The sequence below is a fragment of the Nestor notabilis genome, unplaced genomic scaffold, assembly GCF_000696875.1.
Source record: "Nestor notabilis isolate BGI_N333 unplaced genomic scaffold, ASM69687v1 scaffold1205, whole genome shotgun sequence".
NCBI classification, from domain to species: Eukaryota; Metazoa; Chordata; class Aves; order Psittaciformes; family Psittacidae; genus Nestor; species Nestor notabilis.
Window position 1 is genome coordinate 57,018 of NW_009927724.1, and position 19,465 is coordinate 76,482.

The window sequence follows — 19,465 nt, forward strand, 5'->3', positions numbered from 1 at the left end:
CAGCTCTGCAGCTGGCAGTTAGAAGCACAGATCCTTGCCAAGCTGGAAACGTGTCTTTCCAGCAGCAAGGAGATGGTGAGGAGTATAAAGGTAATGCACCATCCCAATGCTGTAGGAACTGATGGTCAGTCAGATCTGTCCCAGGACAGAGTATGATACAACAGCTCATCATGGGGAGCTGATACTGCTAGGAATGGGCGGATGGGCTTCTCTGGTTTGGTAATGTAATATCACTGATTTGGGCTTCAGGTTTCCAAAATACCAGGAAGAGAGAAAAAAAGAAGTCATAAAACCCCCTCTTTCCCCTATCGTCTCTGTACATCCTTCCCTCAATGTACTCCTTATATAAATTCTTCCTAAGAAATTTACAAATAGAAGCTAAATATCAGAAGTCCTGCTTACACCTGCTAGATGAAAATACTTATGAGTGCCCAGCTGAATTGTCTCAAAAGATGGTGAGAGCTTTTTCACCATCCTGCTTTCTTGAAACAAATACTAGGATTCAGCCCAGAATCCTGGTACCCGTGTTTTGAAATGCTAGACTACTATAGTATTTCATGTAAGCCCTCAGTCAGACTGCAGTCACCATCTTTGTTAACAAAACTGGTTTCTGTCTGCAGAAGGCATATACAAGTCAGCAGTGCAAAAGCAGTGGGAGATACCTGAAACATGAGAGGTGTTTTCTATAGCAGGTGACTATATTTATAATATACTATTTGTAATACTGACTATTTGTATATATGTACTGTATATCTATTTGTAACAATGACATAAAAGTCATGTAGGAATGAACATCTAGGATGAACAGAACAACTGAATTTGTAGTCTTCGTTTTCTACCTGATTGCAGGTGATTTACATTAGTATTACAACTTTCAATCAAACAGAAGTTAAAGACATTACAAACCTTCCCTACCTGACTGCATGACTAGCAGAAAATTGCTTCACTTATCATGCAAGAGTAGCTATAAAAACTATGAAAGATGGTGGTATGTGATACTTTAGGACAGCAAGTGAAGAACACTGATTACGGCTGAAACTGCAGGGGAGATGCTGGGATGCAGAACTAAATTAACCTAGTTGGAGTTCGGCCAGGACATTGGGATACACACCTTAGACTCTGCATGGGACTTCTAATTATTACAAGTGGTCTGAAAAATTTTGTCATCCAAGAAATAGAATGTGCAATAGCTCCATTCCCTTCTTTCATCCTACAGCCAGGGAGGTTGACTGCTCGCTGACCAAGGAAAGCAAGTAGATTCCCACAGTTACAATAGCTCCTGAGCCTTCACTTATTAACAAAAACTGTGCTCCACCAGTGCTAATCTGTGCCACTCAGGACAGAGGGAAAAATCAGGATCATTAAGGTTTTAGCCTCTGTTTCACTGCAGCATCAGTTTTGATCTCTAGCAGTGTGTTTTTTCTGTCATATGGAAGCTTCATCAGCCACTGCTACTGAACAACAGAGAATAGGCCTTCCCACAACATTTTCTCAGAAACAGGTTCAAGATTGAGTAAACCTGGGAGGAATATAGGATGGTAAGTGGAACCATAGAGCTGTAATGCCGACATCCAGGCTGCTAAGCAAACTCTGTCTTTGCCCCCTTTTTCTATTGCTTATAAATCACTAAAGTTTGCCGGCTGGAGGTGGAATTTCCCAGGTTTGATCTCTTGCCCAAAGGTGAAGTAGGTTTGTCTTTCATTTTTGGAGATTTCTTTTTTTCTCACTATGTAGAAGTGGTTCAGCCATTTATTTTTCTCACAAAGGACCATGTAGAAACTATTCCCACTTCAGCGAGAGTATTTTCTATTGCTTTCTGAACAGCACAACAGCCAAACAAGCAGGGGGTTAAAAAGTTTATATTTAGCATAAAAACATCTAGCTGAAAAATGCCTTTGAGTGCTCCAGTGGAATCTGATTTTGATTTGACTCAGTTTTGACCCTCAGAAAATTCCACACATAAGCTCAATACATTCATAATGGGTGTATTCACTGGGCTTAGAGCTCGCATAGAGAAGGAAGGCAAGGTAATACTGTACATTCGTGTGATTAGCGTATATCCTTATCCTAGCATAGTGTCTTTAGAAGCACTACAAGTAGGAGCACTGAGCTTGGTGGTGTTCTCACACATCTTTTACTGAATGTGCACTTAATGCTTGCAGTCTTAGGACCATGCTGTGTCTTGAGGAATAACCTAAATGCCTGATGAGGTTAAAGGGAATTTCTGAGCATTTTTGGTTGGTCCAACAGCCTCTGCCTCATTGCAAGGGTAAGAATCTGGTCCAGAGAGGATACCTAGGGTCAGACAAAGCCTAGACATCAGTGGGTAGGTCCTTGGTGATGAGGTAGGTCCAAGATCAAGCTGTGGAGTCAGTGTCAGATCAAGGGTGTCCATGGCCATGGAAAGGGGAAGGCTGTGGCAGAGCTGGAGACCAGTAAGCTTACAGTGTTGTGGGGTTAGGGACTGACTGCTCTGGGCTGGGCTGAAAAGGGGAAACTGTGCAGGGGATATTAGTGGGATCTCCAGGTGAGGCCAGTCAGGCCATAAAGGTCTAGTAGTATACTAAGGGCCCTGACAAGGCTTTCCAGAGAACCTGGGAAATCTTCATGTCTGGAGATACTCAGGAGTTGACTTGAGATCAATCTTGTCTGTCTGAAAATGGCCCTGCTTTGAGCAAGGAGCTGAAATAGAGACCTCCAGCCTTCCCTCCCAGTCTAGCTTGTTCTGTTACTCGACAAAGCCTGCTGGTTTTTCTTTTATATTATCACTATATGTTACTCACCCAAACTTTAAATTGTGCGTGACAGAAAGCCAAATAGGTAGCCTACACTAGGGATGATGTACAGCCTTACAGAGCAATGAACCTGAATGCTGCAAACTCTTACACATGTATTTCACGTTCTACCATGAGCAGGCAGTGGAGGTCCTCAAAAAAATAGTTAAACATATGTGCAAGTGTTTGGAGGACCATCACATCAAGGAATATTTGCTGGCATTTAGAGGCCATTCATGCTCCAAGGGAAGTCAACTAGCTCTCTAGTCTACCGTCTCAGACCCTGATCTGCCCTAAAGAAAGTCTGTGTGCATAGTGGCCTTGACTCAGCAGAGCAATTTGGGATACGTGTCTTGCTGAATCAGAGCTTATGCATCTAGCTGAAATTGCTTTGTAGGGCACAGTCTGGTTGCCACTAAAACACTTGTGAGGCTTTTGGCATTCACTTCAATGAAAACATGATGGAAATCTGTGTCACCTGGTCACCCTTGAGCTGAGAATAAAAGTTAAAATGAGAATGGATAGAACAGAGGCTGCCAGTAAAAATGGTACAATGCGAGCTGTAGGGGAAAAGGCTTTTATTAATGTTTCCTGCAACGTGGATGGACACTGAACAGAAGGAGTTAAAATGGGTACATCCTTTACATGTACATCTTCAGGAGCAGAAAAAGAGAGTGTTCAATTTTATGGTATCAGGAATAGAACAAGGAAAGAATTTATAAGGCATACAACCAAAGAGGACAGTTTTATGCCTCGTTTTAATGGTGGTATTTCTTGATTGATGAATATGCAGATATGTCATTTTAATATGCTTTGACAAAGTTGGTTATATAGCATTTATGTATGAGACTGGTTTCTTCTGTGAATTTATTGTGCAGTATTAACTGGTGACTACCAGTATTCGTGTGCATAAAAGAAGAAGCTTTTTACCTTTAAATACTTCACATTTCTTAGTTCTGAAGTTGCGCTACTGTCTTTGGCTCATCAAATTTGGAGCCCTTTTAGAAACTGTGGGAATATTTCTAAATTTAGTTGTAGAATCTACTCAACAGACGAGCTACCATTGGAGAGAATAAATTTCATTTTAAAGTACTAGTAAGTATGCAAAAGTGCTCTGAATCTTAGGAGCCAAAGTCTATTTACAGTTAGAAGACTTGGCCTCTTAAGTGCTTATAGCACTTTTGAAAATGAGACTTAAATGCTCCTAAGTAATTTGGGTACTACAGAAAATCATATCTAATTTCCCTCATTTTGTGCTGACATCAACACCAATCATAAAATGATTTGTTATCTAGATGATAGGAGAACTGGTCGCATATGCAGCAAATGCAAGAGAAAGAGATAAGATTCAGAAGTGAATTACATGATTTAATGGTGTTTAAATATGGGAGGCAGTACACATACTTGGTTTCAGTGGTTCTGGAGTAATTATTTCCAAAGTAGATGTTGCTCTCAGCTAAACACTCCTCCCCTGGAAAACAGTGGAGCTGTATCGGATGTACACGGTGCAGTACAGCCCAGTCCATGCACACTGGCCTGCACACCCCTGGAAATCATAAGTTACTCCTCTGTGGCCACTGGAAGGAGACTAACATAACTACAAACACGCACTCCGATGCGTCAAACAGTCCCCCAGAATACCAAAATCTTGTTTGAAATTGGGTGATTTTGGAGAACATTTGGGAGGAGAGGTTAAGGACAGACTTCCTCAGCACTTCAATGGATCAGATGTATGCTAATCCTGTGCTGTCTGGAGCAGCATGTCAGCTCTCTTTCTTAAGAGTGTGCTGTCGTCAGGCTCTTACTGCTGTGGCTGACAGGAGAGAAGGGGATTTTCCTTTCTCCACAAGATCATGGCCAGAAAGAAAGATCTTTTATGGAAGTTCTGCAGCCTGCTATGGCTGTATTGCAGACATGCTTTAGAGAGTCAGGACCTCAGGGCGGGCTGGCTCTGTTGAATCTCTATACTCTCAGCTCTCCAAGAGTTCCTCTGGAAACTACAACATTCAGCTGCCCCTGCCCCATTTCTCAAATGCCCTTTGAAATTCCAGGGCAAAACTGGATCCTTGGGATCCAGGCTCCATGCCAGATAGAACTCTGGGATGCACAGGGAGATGCTGAGCAATAGGCAGCAAGGGCAGAGGGGTGACTGCCAGCTGCTAGCTGGTATAGAGAGCAGGAGAGGTGTCCATAGGCTGTGGCACCCTCCTTTGCACCTCACCTCCACGGGCAGCACTGGGCAGCTCCAGGAGTCTCAGGACTGGCACATAGAGTGTGTGCAGGTCAAGTGCCTGCTCTTAGGGAGAGAGGGATCAGAGCTTTGTCTGCATCAACCTGAAGTCCTGATCCATCACTGAGAGAGAGCCCTCACAGCCCAGGCTCCCTAGACTTCTAAAATGCAGCTCAGTGACTGAGTACAGCAAACAGCAGTAAACATAGTCGTAACTAAAATATAATAAAAACAAATAAAACAAGCGAAACGTTGCGTTTTGTTCACAGTGACGATCCCAGCGGTTCCACAAGCAAGAAAGCCGGGTGTGAAACGGAGGATCCGAAGGAGGCCGGCAGACAGAGTGGCCAGGAAGGCAGGTCCGACACCCAGACGCTAAAAGCCCAGCATGCGGAGCTCCAAGAAGAGCAGGCAGCGGGGTGTTCCCCTCTGGTGCAGAAGGCGAGCCTCCACCACACGGGCTCCCCAGTGAGAGTGCAGCGCAGCAAGGGGACGGCCTCGTGTTCCCATGCAGCTGCCTCCGATTATGAGCTCTCCCTTGACCTAAAGAATAAACAGGTACAGGGGCTTCCTCCTCAGGCTGTGGGAAAAGGGGACGGGATGGGTGGGATTGCATTCACGCTGTGGTGGGACGTCTTTCAGCAAATACCTTAGCCTTTTGTTCACCTGCGCAGGCCTGGCCCTTTAGCTCCATGGGACTGATGGAGGAAGTAGCTTCCCCATTCTGACTGCAACACCCTTTCACCCAAACCTGCTGGGCTCTGCTCCCCATTGCCTGGGTTCTGTGGTCCAGCATGGACCCAGATACTCCACTGTCACTGTGGGCTCAGAGATGAGTTGCAGGCAGTCAAGAGCTGCAGCATCCAGAGATACTGTCTTACTCATAAGCATACAGTGCCTGTAGGGCTCCCAGCAACTGGTCCCAAAAGTCCTTCTTCATGGGAGAGGTCTCCAAGAGCTATCTTCCCTTCTTGGATCATGCTTGGCAGACCCCCAGTGCACTTCTGCATTAGTCTCTTCAAAGCATGACTTTACAAGGGAAGAGGGGTTTATTCAGTGAGTATCCTACACAATGTTTGAGTATTGCTACCATCACTGCCTTCAATCCAGTAATGGATACTGAAGAGACAGGCAAGTTCACCAGGCTGAGAGAAAGTGATTCGATTCTTGAAGTTGCAAGCCTTACTTCTTGTGCCTGAGGCTACAGCCTAGCTCCAGAGCACAAGTGTACTCATCTCTAACTGCACGTCCTGATGCGCTCCCAGCAGGGGATAGCAGAACAGGGGCTAATAGCAGCTGGCCTCCTCACTCAGAAGCAACGAGGTGGAATGTGCCCCCTACACCCCCGTCTCTGCAGATTACAGCCCAGGAGAGCTCTTGTACAAAACAAAACCTAAAGAACGGTTTCTGACTTTTCCCTGGGATGGCAGCTCAATCAGAGGCTGTTTGATATGCAGACCCTGTAGTATGTGAGATGAGGAGGACAAGCAAATGCTAGTGACAGTGTCCAGATTACGTTCAGTTGGCGAATTCAGTGGGAGCTGTGCTACTGCAGATGAAGGGTCCCAGCTAATGAGGTTCCCACAGAAGAAGCTGCTGCTTTAAGGACATCTCTTGGCCACTTCCCTCAAGGCATTGCTGCTGTCCCTAAACATATATGTCAGCTCAATGGACCAATAAATTCCTTAGCAGAAAAGAGACCTTGGCTCTTTAGCTCCATCTTTCTCAAAATGCTGCATACTCAATTCAGACAGAATTCTTGCTTCATTCCAGGAAAAGGAGCAAGAGAGACCAATTAACTGGCCTCACAAACTAATGTGACATGTCTTTAGGGTGGGCCAGACCTTGGCTGCTATATCGGGGCTTAGCTTCCTCAATGTCCTAGAGCTGCTCTGATTTGTCCTGGGGAGTGTCTGTCCTGTGTTATTTTAGCTTTAAGGTCATGTTGTCCTATGCACTGTTCTTGCAGCAGAGGCCAGACCTGCCCTGGATGCATGTGAGACAGAGAGATATGTTAGCTGCTCATTCATTAAAATCTGGTGCCTTGCAATACTGACCTTGCAGGGACGTAGCCTATCTCATAAGTGAAACCACTTTTCTCAAAGCAAAGGGGGCTTACAGTGTGCGTTCTCCTCCAGCCTGATGGATATCCTCAGGGGATTGCCTCCAGCTCTGAAAGGACAGATTTTCAGGGAGTGAAAAGTGCTAGGACCCTCAAGCACTGTCCCAGTAGTTCCCTAGTCATAGCACAAATTGTAATACGTTAATAGAATTTGCAGTAAGAAAAGGAGGTGGAAGGAGACATTTTTAGTCTTAAAGTGCAATTGAAGTCACATTTACCTTTCGGGAGATGAATGAGTGCTGGTGAGGAAGGAGAGTAGCCTACAGACTCCTCTGCAGGGCTTGGAGGTGCAGGTCATCACACTAGATGGTTGGTGAGTGGGGTCATGGCTCTCCTTGCTCTCTATCCCATGAAACAAAGCATGCTGACAGTGTGCAGAGCGGAAGTGCACTATGCTGGAAGGCTGGAAAGGAAACTCAAGTGCTGAAATTCCCCTGTGTTTAGATTCTATTGTACTCTCGGGGATCACAGGAGAGAGGAGCATGCTTTCAGTCATGCACACTCTTCTGCTGTGCTGAAGTGTAGTTAGATGTCCCATGGATGAAGGAAAATGCCCCATTAACACATGGGTCTTACAGCAATGTCTTTCCATTGTGAAAAGTTGGTGGGAGGCAGAGGCATTAAGAGTGGGTGACAGAGAGCATGTATGCTCTGTATGTCTTTTTGTTGTTTTTTACAATTCATGCATTGACTTGAGTGACTCACATTCTGTCACTGAGCATGATCCTCTCTTTGCTAACATGGTGGCATGCCGCCATGCTGAGTGGCAACCTGGGTGGAAAACCAGTGCTAAATGAGAATAAGATCAGGCCCATTCTCTCCTGGCAGATCTATGAATTTATGCCTATGGACAACAAAGCCATGGGGTGTGTACCTCAAATGTTTGGCCATATCCAGGCCTGGCACTTTGATTTGCCTTAGGCTGACCTTGTTAAAGCTCCCTTCATGTGCAATACCTCATGGCAATGGATATTTCCCAGCCATTTTTAATTCAGCCACAAGGTCTGAGTTGCTCAGTCTGAGTGTTCATGTTGAGACCCAGATATGTATTAAGCTAATTAGTCTTTGAAATCCCTCTGACCCCCTCCTGTTTTTCCCTTCCTTTGGCACCAGCTGTCAGATCATTCCCCAGAGAAGAGTAGCTTTAAGTAGGCAATTACTTGTGATTCACAGAGTTTATTAGGAGTGAGAGAAGGCCAATCATGTCTGGCCTTTCTCTCCTCTCAAATGGGAAGAGAAGGTTCCTCCAGCAAGCCAGACATACATCTCCATTACCTGTGACTGCTGTGGTGCTAATGGATGCCCTTTCCTCCTCTCAAGAGAAAGAAAACAGGCCACAGCACTGTGAAATCCTTAATTCCTCTGGAGTGTCAGTTAGCTCGACCTGATAGCAAATGTGAATGTCTCAGACATCAGTAAACAGTAAACGTCTGGGCTACATCAAGAAGAGAGAGACAGAAACCCACTCCTACCAAGCAAGGGTGGGGAGGGAAGTTCTCTATGGCTGCTGCTTCTGGCTTTTCCAGTCTTCTCAGACATCCTTTGGACTGGTCCCCGGTCCTTGTTATTACAGCTACAAAGCACTGTAGGACTCCCCTTGCTTTGGATAGGGCTGGATGGCAGTGGACCACATGCAGAACCCATCTTTGCACACCTGGTATGAGATGGAGAACAGACTAGGTTGGGAGTCCTCTCACTTTACATTTTGTTCTGCTCCTTGATGCTTTAGCCCTCTGGGAGGACTGGGATAATGGGCTGCAAAAAGCTGGTGTTGTTTTATCAAGGTGCTGACAGCTCGCACCATTCTGTTAGACTTTTAGAAGGATCTCTCCTCTTGGTGATTATTGAAAGTCTGCTTTTTTGGGAACTGTCCTTGCATGAGATAAACTGGTCTTTTACTTCAGATCAGCAATGACATCTTGTCTTTGCCTCTAATAAGATCAGTGCATATGAATCTCATGTTTTCAGAATGGCTGTCACCTCCTTGGAAACCTCAGATAATTGTAAGGCTTTTGCTTCTGCCTTATTTTGCATTTTACTATTATTCTGTCCCTCAGATGGCTGTATCTGTCCCTCCCATTTGTTCCTCTTTCACTCTACATTTTCATTAACCAGACCATTATATTAAGTGCTCACGGTCAGTTGTCAGTAATAACTATCTGGGTTGGGCCTGTGTAGGTTATTGGTTTAATTTGCACTTATCTGCATAAGATTTCCTCCTGAAGCAGAGGGACAAGGGATAGCTCCGTCTCTTTCCAGGGAGGCCAACTAGAAGAGATGTGGCAGGAGTGCTGGTTTTATGGTAGGATTTAAGATGGTTGTTATGGAAAGGACAAAGAACCCCAGCAAAGCCCTTCTGCTTGCTACCCAGAATCTCTTTTTATTCGTATATTCCTCTTTGCTGCCACATCAGTTCTTTCTGGGAGGACAGCAGGGCAAGTATTAGGACAACGTTTTTTAAACTAAGGGTAAGCAGATGTCATGGTTTAACCCCAGCTGGCAACAAGGTACCACACAGCCACTCGCTCTCTCCCTGCTTCCATTGGTCGGATGGGGAGTAGAATTGGAAAAAGTAAAACCTGTGGGCTCAGATAAGAACAGCTTAATAATAGAAATAAGTAAATAATGATGATGGTGTTGGTGCTGATGGTGATGAACAAGAAGAAGAAAAGGAGAGGGAACGAGAGGAATAAAAGTAATGCACAATAGGATTGGTCACTACCCACTGACTGATGCCTATCCTGTACCTGAGCAGCGATTGGCAGCTAAGCATGATATTCCATGGAATATAATGTCCCTTTGGCTAGTTTGGGTCAGGTGTCCTGTCTCAGCTCCCTCCTGGCTTCTTGTGCCCCTCCTCACAGGCAGAACATGGGAAACTGGGAAGTTCTTGAGTAAGCAACTTAGCAACAACTAAACCACCAGTGTGTTACCAACATTGTTCTCAGACTAAATCCAAAACACAGCACTGCACCAACTACGAGGAAGAAAATTAACTGTATCCTGGCTGAAACCAGGACAGGAGAACTCTGAGTCAGCTGTCTCTACAACTGCAGTGGCCAACCCCACTGCTAAGCTAATTACTAGTATTTCTCAGTGCTGGGCTTGATGCTTACTTTGGATAGATGTGAATTCAGAGGCAAGGAAAACAGAAGACAAAAGCTTTCCATTTGAGCACACACAAAGGTTCCACTCTTCATTCCCAGAGAGGAAATTATGAAAGGATGTGCCCTGAGCCCCACTCCCTTCCAGAAATGGCAGTCTCCCGTCAAGAGCAGCAGGAACCCTAGACCTGTTGCTGCCTGGGGTTATGGGGTGCCAGTAGAAATGGTCTGCAGTACTTACTCCAGCAGCCAGGATACCAGTGCAGGGACAGAACACCTGGGGTCATGTTGTTCCTCTCTTTCTGTCATCTCCCAGGGTCATATTTTCTTCCCCAGAGGAGTTAGTGTTGGAAAGATGCCAAACGTGATTTACACTTCTTACAGCTGTCATTCCAGGCCTTCTTGTACCTAGATCACTCACTGATGGTCTTACCTGCAACTTATATAGTATTACAAAAAAGGAAAACAAGAAGGGAGCAGATGATAGGACTCTGCAAGCTGAGGCTTATGCCTCAGTCTTGCTTTGACTTCATAAGCAGTTTGCACTTAAAGTCAGATCTTCCATGAGTTCAGTTCTTCATCCTGTGAGTACTGGGCCAGCAAGGCATGGTGAGGGGCAAGTGCCTGGGGATAAGAATGCAGTCAGTAAGACTCACCCTTTGGATCTGTTAATGAGCTCATACTCACCACATGAATGATGTAGTGAATCCTCTGTTAATTCAGAGCTGATTTTACAGCACTCTCAGTCCTGCACTCCCCTTTTTTTCTATTTGCACATTTGCGCACACACACACATAAACACTACAGTCTGCACCTGTGAAGTGCCAAACCACAATGTAGAGGTTAGCTCATAGTTCAGTCAAAACCTCAGTGAAGGTAGTTCGAGATCATCCTTATGCTTTCTTCAATCCCATCATCCACCATCATCTTCACACTGTCCCACTTGTCCTCCATCAGTCACTTACTGGAACCAAGCCATCTAACATTATCCTGTAGGATGATAGTGAACGCCCAGCTGCAGGGGAAGAGTTAGGGGATTACCAGGAAGCACAAACACTAATCTATGGAATAGAAATTACAATACATACTTGTTTTGTTGAAGCCTATTGAGATGCCATTTAGCTGTGTGTGTATGTATTTACATCTGTTTGTTGTTTCCAGCTTGGGAAGAAGTAAATCCTACTTCTACCTGTTCTTAATATCTTGACTCAACCTTTAAAATCAGAATTTTTTACCTTTCAAAACTGAGAGTCTTTCTTTTCTTGAGTAGTTTTCATTTCACTGCTGGCTGACACCTGAAAAACTCTGAAATCAGAAAGGAAGACACTTTGGGATTCAGAGTGCTTTTTAAAAGACACTGAACAAACCCAGCTCCCACTGACTTCTATGGAAGCTAATGTTCCTCACTACTACTATGATCAACCCAGCATTTTCTGAATTTAAAAATTAACATTTCTTTCCTATTTCTGTATGCTTTCTCCTTTCTGTGAGAGTATTTCCTAAGGTGACTAAGGAGAGGAGGAGCATTAGTAACACTCGGAGATAAGGAATGATGCTTGACATCACCAGAGCACTGCTGAGCGGGAAGACACATTGCTGGAACACTGTATTTGCAGTGATGAGCTTGCCCTAATGACTGTCAGAAGTGCATCTGCAAGGGAAGGGCACGTCCAGGCTCCAGCAGAGCACGGGAAAGCTAATTCAATGTTAGAAGTTCCTCTGACAGTCATTACAGACTCACCAGTGTAGGAACCAGGGTAACAGAAAGCCATCAGAAGTCAATAAGCAAAAGAAATAACATCTCCTGTTTCTATGTCTTCCAGATCGAAATGCTAGAGCACAAGTACGGCGGTCACCTGGTGTCTCGCAGGGCAGCCTGCACCATCCAAACTGCCTTCCGGCAGTACCAGCTCAGCAAGAACTTTGAGAAGATCCGCAACTCACTGCTAGAGAGCCGCATGCCACGCCGCATCTCCCTGAGGAAAGTCCGGGTCCAGAACTCAGAGAGCTTCTCTGCTGAGAAAGCCCTGGTGGAGGGGTACAACTTTGTGGGCATCCCATTGGTGAGGTCCCCATCTCTGCCAGCCACCATCAGTGGGGCGCTGACCGAGCTGGAGGACTCCTTCACAGAACAAGTTCAGTCCCTGGCCAAGTCTATTGACGATGCCCTCAGCACTTGGAGCCTGAAGACCATGTGTTCACTGCAAGATGGGGGGTCATACCAGATAAGGGAGACCTTCAGTGCTAGCTCAGTGCAGCCAAACCAAGACTTAGAAGCCGAGCTGCAAGACAAGGAGAAGGAGGAAGGGCTCCTGCCAGACACCCTACCCAAGAGCAGCAGCACTCTCATGATGGCTTTTCGAGATGTCACAGTCCAGATCGACAACAAGAACATCTCTGTCTCATCATCTACCTCGGTGTCCATGGCAAACTGCCTCAGCAACAATGCCCAAGCTGGGCTCTCTCAAGCTACCAAGGCTGAAGAAAGCCCGGGAGAAGGGGAGGGAGAAGCCAGCGAACCACCGGCTGCCCCAGAGAGCTTACCTGAGTCCACAGCTCTCCAGAACAGCCACACTTTCACCGAGGTGAATGTCAATGCTAATGGCACGGGAGACAGCAGTGGTGAGCCTGGACAGATGACAGTGCAGAAGCTCCAGTTTGATGCTAGCAATGAGACAGGGCAAAGCAAAGGCTCTGAGTCTGAGAATGCAGACAACTCAGAGCAGCTGAGCAGCAGCAGCACCTCCACTTCAGCCAAATCAGCCTCAGAGGTGTCCTCCAAAGAAGCACTGCAGGCCATGATCCTCAGCCTCCCGAGGTACCACTGCGAGAACCCAGCTAGCTGCAAGTCTCCCACACTTTCCACAGACACCATGAGGAAGCGCCTCTACCGCATTGGGCTCAACCTCTTTAACATGTAAGTGACTTTTCCTCCTTTGTGTTTCCCAGCCTATTTCCCCCCTCACAGGAACAGGTGATGGCAGCCTCTTGGTTTAGATCCACATAGCTCATCCAGCTTTTTCCTTAAGTCCATCAACTACTGTCCTGATCTTCTGCCCAACAGAGGAACAAGCCCACCACCCCATGAGTAGTACTCATGCTCTCCTGAGTTCTGAACCTTCAGTCTCAGTTGCTGTCCATTTGGCATCCACCAGCTGAGCCTGGGATCTAGGATCCTGCCCCACTCTGTTGCAAAGGAACAAGCATAGGTGACACTGTAAACCCAGACCTGGTTGCTTTACATGGGGCATTTCCAAGTAAAGAGAGAGGGACAGAGGTAGAACTGAGCTTAGCTAGCCCAGTATGAGTGCTCTGGCTGTCATTTTTATTCTGGTATCTGGGTAGATTTTCACCTGACAGACCAGGTTTAGTCATCTCAGTCTCTCACACATCTGAGACTGATATCCTATGAAAAGCAAAAGCAAAGCGGTCCAGAGAATAGTTTAACTGGAGGGGTCACACGGAGTCTATTTTGGATTAGCAGAAAGCAGCTGAGCTCCTCTAAGGAGCTTTAGATTTGCTCATTGCCTTTCAGTGAGACTTTTCTCATCTAAGCAAGCCATGAGAAATACTGGTTTTTGCTTCATCACCTCACACTCATCTCATGCTGTTCTGGTTTCCATTCCCTGATGAAGATGCTGGGAATGTAATGAACTCATACTAGAAGAATGTTTACCACATTCTTCTCTTGCTTCTAGGGCTAAAGATTATGCAGTCCTAGTTAGAAGTTTGCACAGACAAGGAGCAATGCATATGATTTATATACATGTAGAATGGAGGTTGTGGAGTCCAGGAGGCAGGAACATGGAGTCCACAGCCTCCATAGTACATGTATGGAGGTTTTTAGGACTGGGCTCGGAGCTGAAGTGATGTTAGAGCAGACAGATCTGGGACTCTTACGGAACTGAGGAGGACATATTACTAGCTCTGAGATCAGGTTGTGAACAGTGAGTCCATGTGTACATCCCAAAGTCAGGCTCTGGGCACACACAGATTTGCCAGATGAACACAAGCAGGCTGGAACTAGAGAAGGTAGCCACCAGACGCAGGTGGGGATTGATTGTGAGATAGTTCCAGGTCCACACATGTGTTCTATTGTTTGTGTTAGGATAGGTGGAGGGGGACGTGGGGCTCACACCTCTGCTACTGTTTCAGTATTCTCAGCCGTGCTTGGCAGGAGTCCCTCCAGCCAATGTGTTTTCCTTTGGTTCCTGCACAGTTGACATGGGCATTGATGTGAAGATAAAGCAGGAGTGAGAATGCTTTTTCCCAGCCTCTCCTCCTCCCCCAGTCTGCCTGGCACACATTCATGTGACAGATTAGCAGCACCAGGTCTGCTCTGGGGAAGCAGCTCTGCCATCCTCCTTCATTCAGTGACCTGGGTTCACTGCATCCTGCAGGTCCCTGTGGGATAGAAGACTTATTGCAGAGCTCTGAAACACAGTTTCCTAGCCAGGCCTCCCCTGCTCCCTTGAAACTAGCTGCTGAAATAGTGCGTGGTAACCTGTAAGGCTCAGTTTTCTTGACAAAACATTGGAGGACAGGGAGGGAGGGAGCTGACCTGTTAGCTCTGGGGAATGAAGGCTGGGTTTTATTATTCTCTGACCGGGATCTAAGGGACACATGGCTCCCCTTGTGACACTGTAGTGCACCTCCATCCAAGGGGCTGGGAAGGCCACTCAGCTTTCTGAAGTTATTTGGCTGTTGGTTTCCCTATCAATTTCTAGCAAGGAGCCAGTTTACTGTTACAGGGTTTGTGTTGTGGGCACCAACCCACAGGGCATGGAGCTGAGGCCATGCCTCTGTGTGTAGGCATCCTTTTTGCCGACTGCTCCCCTGGACCAAGAGGTGAAGCCTGCAGTTGCTGTCACCGTCTGCCATAGTCTATCTGCCTTTGCATTGCCTGGAGGAGCTGCTTCAGAAAGCAGCTCTCTGGCTCGGAGCAGCCCCCTGGGAATGCATGGATGCTGTGCTGCTGTGGCAGTTTCCCCATCTCCGTTCCACACTGAGGGGGTGGAATCCCTGGAATGGAGAGTGCTTCATTATGCAGTGCTGCTGTAATAACTCAGTGTGTGGACAGCTGGCTGCGTGGGCATAGGGAAAGCCAGCAGGACGTGAGGAATCCCATAGCATTTGCTGGCGGTGCTTAACACCCCTGCAGCATTAAACAAAATAACAGGCACGAGGCTCAGGAGAGATGGAAGCAGAGTTTGCTGCTGCACATCTGGGTAAAAGCTGCATGCTGCGGTACATGGGATACCTCTGCAGGCGTTCAGAGGCAGAGATGCTGCACTGCTTGTCAGGGGTTTGTGGAGAACAAACTGAATCCCAGGAAAAACTGATGAAAGGCTACTGTTAGTGGAAGAATAGTGTATGCAAGTATGTTTGAGTTACAGTATAGGCAGTGCAGGAGGGCTGTCACAGCTGGACTGTTTTAGCCTACATCTTCTTGCACTGTGTGTGCCATCTCTACTGAAATCTGCACATCTATGCTAGTATGTGAGCTGCATTTTTCTGGCCATATTCAGCTTCCAGCTCCTCTGGAGTGAATGCAAAGTCAGTCCAGTGGCTTTGGGGTCACTGAGTAGCTTTGAAGTAGCTAACATCCTACCATCCTAACGTCCTCATCCTGTGAACACCAAACTATCCTTTGCCAGACACCTAAGTGTGCAGGTGGAGGTGCATTTTATGAATCTCTGTTGCTTAGCTTGACTTCAGTCCTGACCATATGACCATTGCACTTAGGTAACTTTGCTTGTGCTCTTCAAAGGTGAACCAGATCTATGTGATAATACAGAAGGTGAACTGTTGCTTTTCCCTGGGGAAGGCCTGGGTTTTTCAATATCAGATCTTGCAACTCTCCTGTTCTTAAATTTAGTGGGTTGGCGTGTTCTCCTAGCCACTCTCCCCAGGGATGCCACACTGCCCAGGATGTTTAATTTGTGCCATTACGGAGTAAGCAGGACTATTTCAAGCCCATCTACTTTTTATATAGCCATGAAGCCCCTGCAGTGAGCAGGCCATTCTGAATGCTAATTCCCTTATAGCTAGACATATGTTGCTCACCCACATCCTTTACCACCTGACAGTGTCACAGTCTGTGCCTGTGCATATCATGCATTCACGTGCTCTGAGATCTCATCCTTTCCTTTCCTAACCCCAGGAAACTGCTTGAGCAAGCTCACTCCTTGAGCCTTGACATAGATTGCTGAATTTGGGTTGATGAAGTATGGAATGAAGAAGCTACCCTCTCACGTCTCCCACTCACCAGCTCAGAGAACCAAAGGAATGTGGAAATCTTCCTGGCATTTCACCGATTCCCTTCCACAAGAGCGCATCATGACACCCTTCAGTGGGGCAGACTGAAATATAGGAAGAAAACCTGCTACACCATACACACGTACACACTCATTCCTGTCTGTAATGTGGGACAGGCACCACCACAGAGGCTCACAGCCACTGCCAGGATACACAGAACCATGTGTGCTTGTAGGAGACATGAGGAGGAAGCTAAAATATGCAGACACACAGGCTCTAATGAATGTGTATGGTGCAAGAGAAGTCTGTATGTACAAGACATAGATATACATATACGTGTGCCTATTGAGACATGTACTACCCTCCAAAAGCTGCAGAGCCACTCGCACAGTAACAGGCAGAAAATCACTCCCACAACCAGGCAGTCAGGCCCACTCAGCACCAGCCTGTTCTCAGAGAGGCACCCACAGCCACAGAGGGAGAAATCCCCTCTGGCTGCTCCCAGCTCTGACAAGGCATTCTTCAGATGCCTGGTCTCATCCACACACAGCTAAGGGTAAGGGAAGTGGAGGAAGAAATAAGCAAATCTGAGCATGGGGTTTCTGTTCAGGCAACCAGCACCATGCTCAGGTAAAGAAGGTAGAAAGTGCCACTCAACACTGAGCACTAAAAATCTGTGAAAACGAGATTGTATTTTTTTCATAGAAAAAGTGCCCACCTCTGTTTATCCCTCTTTGTGTCTTGAACCTCATTTGTCCATAGACCATGGCAGTAATGTCTCCTAAGTCTCTTCGCAGCCACGTTTTTCCCTTGGCTTTGTCTGCCCTACTGAAGGTGCAACCCCAGCTCCCCTAAAAGCAAGAGGCTCTCACCCCTGGTCTTTGGAGACAGCTCACTGTGGGTTGCATTTGGAGGAGCTGAATGTACTGGTATTTCCTGTGCTGTGTGGGGGATACAGTCTAATCATGTCCTTACAGGAACACTAAGCAAACCACGCTGGGGCAGGGAAAGAACAAGAGTCTTTGACTCCGAAGAAGACTGATGGCGGAAGATGAGGTTGGTATTGTGCAGCAGGATCCTTTGTGGCAGTAGGATGACACTTGTGATTGCCAGGTGACAGCAGGTACTGCAACTGACACAGCATCCCATGGCATCCTTTTGTCTTCAGCAGCAACTGGGGGGACTCCCTCAAGTCACTTCTCCCTGCCCACATCAGTCCTATTCCTGCCATACATATATGAACTCACCATATATGTCTCTGTCCTTCCCTTTCAGAAACCCAGACAAAGGGATCCAGTTCCTGATCTCCCGAGGCTTCATCCCAGATACCCCCATTGGGGTGGCACACTTCCTGCTCCAGCGGAAGGGCCTCAGCCGCCAGATGATTGGGGAGTTCCTGGGCAACAGCAAGAAGCAGTTCAACAGGGATGTCCTAGAGTAAGTGTGGAAACCTCTTCCCCTCCTCCCCACACTGTGAAGGAGTTGCGAGCCTGCTCTGTCTCCGGCTGCACCAGCAAGCACCCCATCCTCTATGTCCCCTCCATCCCTGCTCCTCAGGAACTTCACCATTCCCACTCCCTATCTGGCACCTCCCAATGCATCTCCCAGCAGTGTATTTCCTCCTTAATATCAGCAGCCCTTTCATTTCATTTTCTCCTCAGAGGGCTTGTGATCATCCAGCAGGAGCTCAGCACTGCCAGGTGGTAGAAGTAGTGATGCTGGGAGGTTTTGTGACTGGGAAACTCTGTGACTGGGGTCTTACTCCATCCAGATAAAGCACTTCTGATGCGTTCTGGGAAATAATAAGAGGCCGAAGAAGAGAAATACCTGTTCCTTGCTGTGAGACCAGCAGCAGGTCGTGAATGGTAGCTCTACACCTGGTTCTTTTTCTGTCCAATTTTGAGATGAGTGGCCTTTTCATTTTGTCCACTTGCACTGTAGGGGTAATAAGAGGAGAGTTGATCCTGTTTGGAAATGCTACTCCTGTTGGAAATGAAAAGCGTGCAAAAGGAAGCTTACTACTAATAGTTTATCATTACCACTGCAGTCAAAGAGCACTGAGGAATATCCCTACTCCAAAAACTCCAGTGGGCTGAGCTATCCCTTTTCTGAACAAGATCTCAGGTTTCCTCCATGCTTCTGTTAGTGGCTGCCTTTGATGGATTGTTCCCTTCAATTCTCTCACAGTGACTCTCTCCTGGTCACACAAACCATGCATATCTCACCCTATGCTTCTCTCATCTTTTGAGTCCTGCAGTTTGGGCTGCAAAATGCTGTGAATAACTGAGACCTATACCACCTCGGTGCCTGCCTGTTGCTCTGCTTTCCACATTGTAACCATTGCTGATTTGTCAGCCCCCAGCACCACAGGAGCAGGGTCTGAAGTGTTGGGGAGGAAAACATCTTGCCTGTTCTTCTGAGCAATGCCCAAGATGACAGGCTTCTGCAAAGTTAGGCCTGGGGAACTGAGATGAGCCTTTGTTTCCTCCTTGGTCCTGATACACTTCAGATGAGGGAAAAGGAGAAAGCACAGCTATCTGTATGACAAAAAGGGGACATGAGGAACAGGGGACACCACCTGCCCACCCTGAGAACTGCTGCAGTAAAAGCAGGGTGAGATTGCACCTTTGCACCAGAGGGTGATGTGACCTGCGTAGTCAGGAGGCAACAAGCTCATTCAGAGACCCATTTCAATGGATGACCGGGTAGGTCTTTCTTTTATTAAACAGAAGCACAGTTCTTATTGAGAGCTGTCTTTCATTATGCAGGAAGTCTTTTGCACTGGATCCTTCATTATATTCTCACATCCTCCAAAATGTTCTCTATCTATCTCCCTTGAATTTTGCTGTGGTTTCTCTTGAGCCAAGCCAAAAAGAAATCCTAAATCCAATACGCACATCACTTTTACTCCAGGGAAGTACTAGAGGATGTGAGTTAAAGAGCCAAATCTGGGCCCAAATTTCAAAATTCATTCCTG

General features: G+C 46.6%; 1 protein-coding gene across 1 annotated transcript in view; it reads left to right on the top strand.

Moving 5' to 3' along the window:
* Window positions 1-12,059: 12,059 nt before the first annotated feature.
* The window catches only part of IQSEC3 (IQ motif and Sec7 domain 3), a 25,941-nt gene continuing 18,535 nt past the window's right edge, over window positions 12,060-19,465 (top strand). Inside the window, exons 1-2 of the mRNA XM_010014163.1 lie at window positions 12,060-13,147; window positions 17,764-17,925. Coding sequence (XP_010012465.1) covers window positions 12,060-13,147; window positions 17,764-17,925 — 1,250 coding nt within the window. The remainder of the gene's footprint in view (window positions 13,148-17,763; window positions 17,926-19,465) is intronic.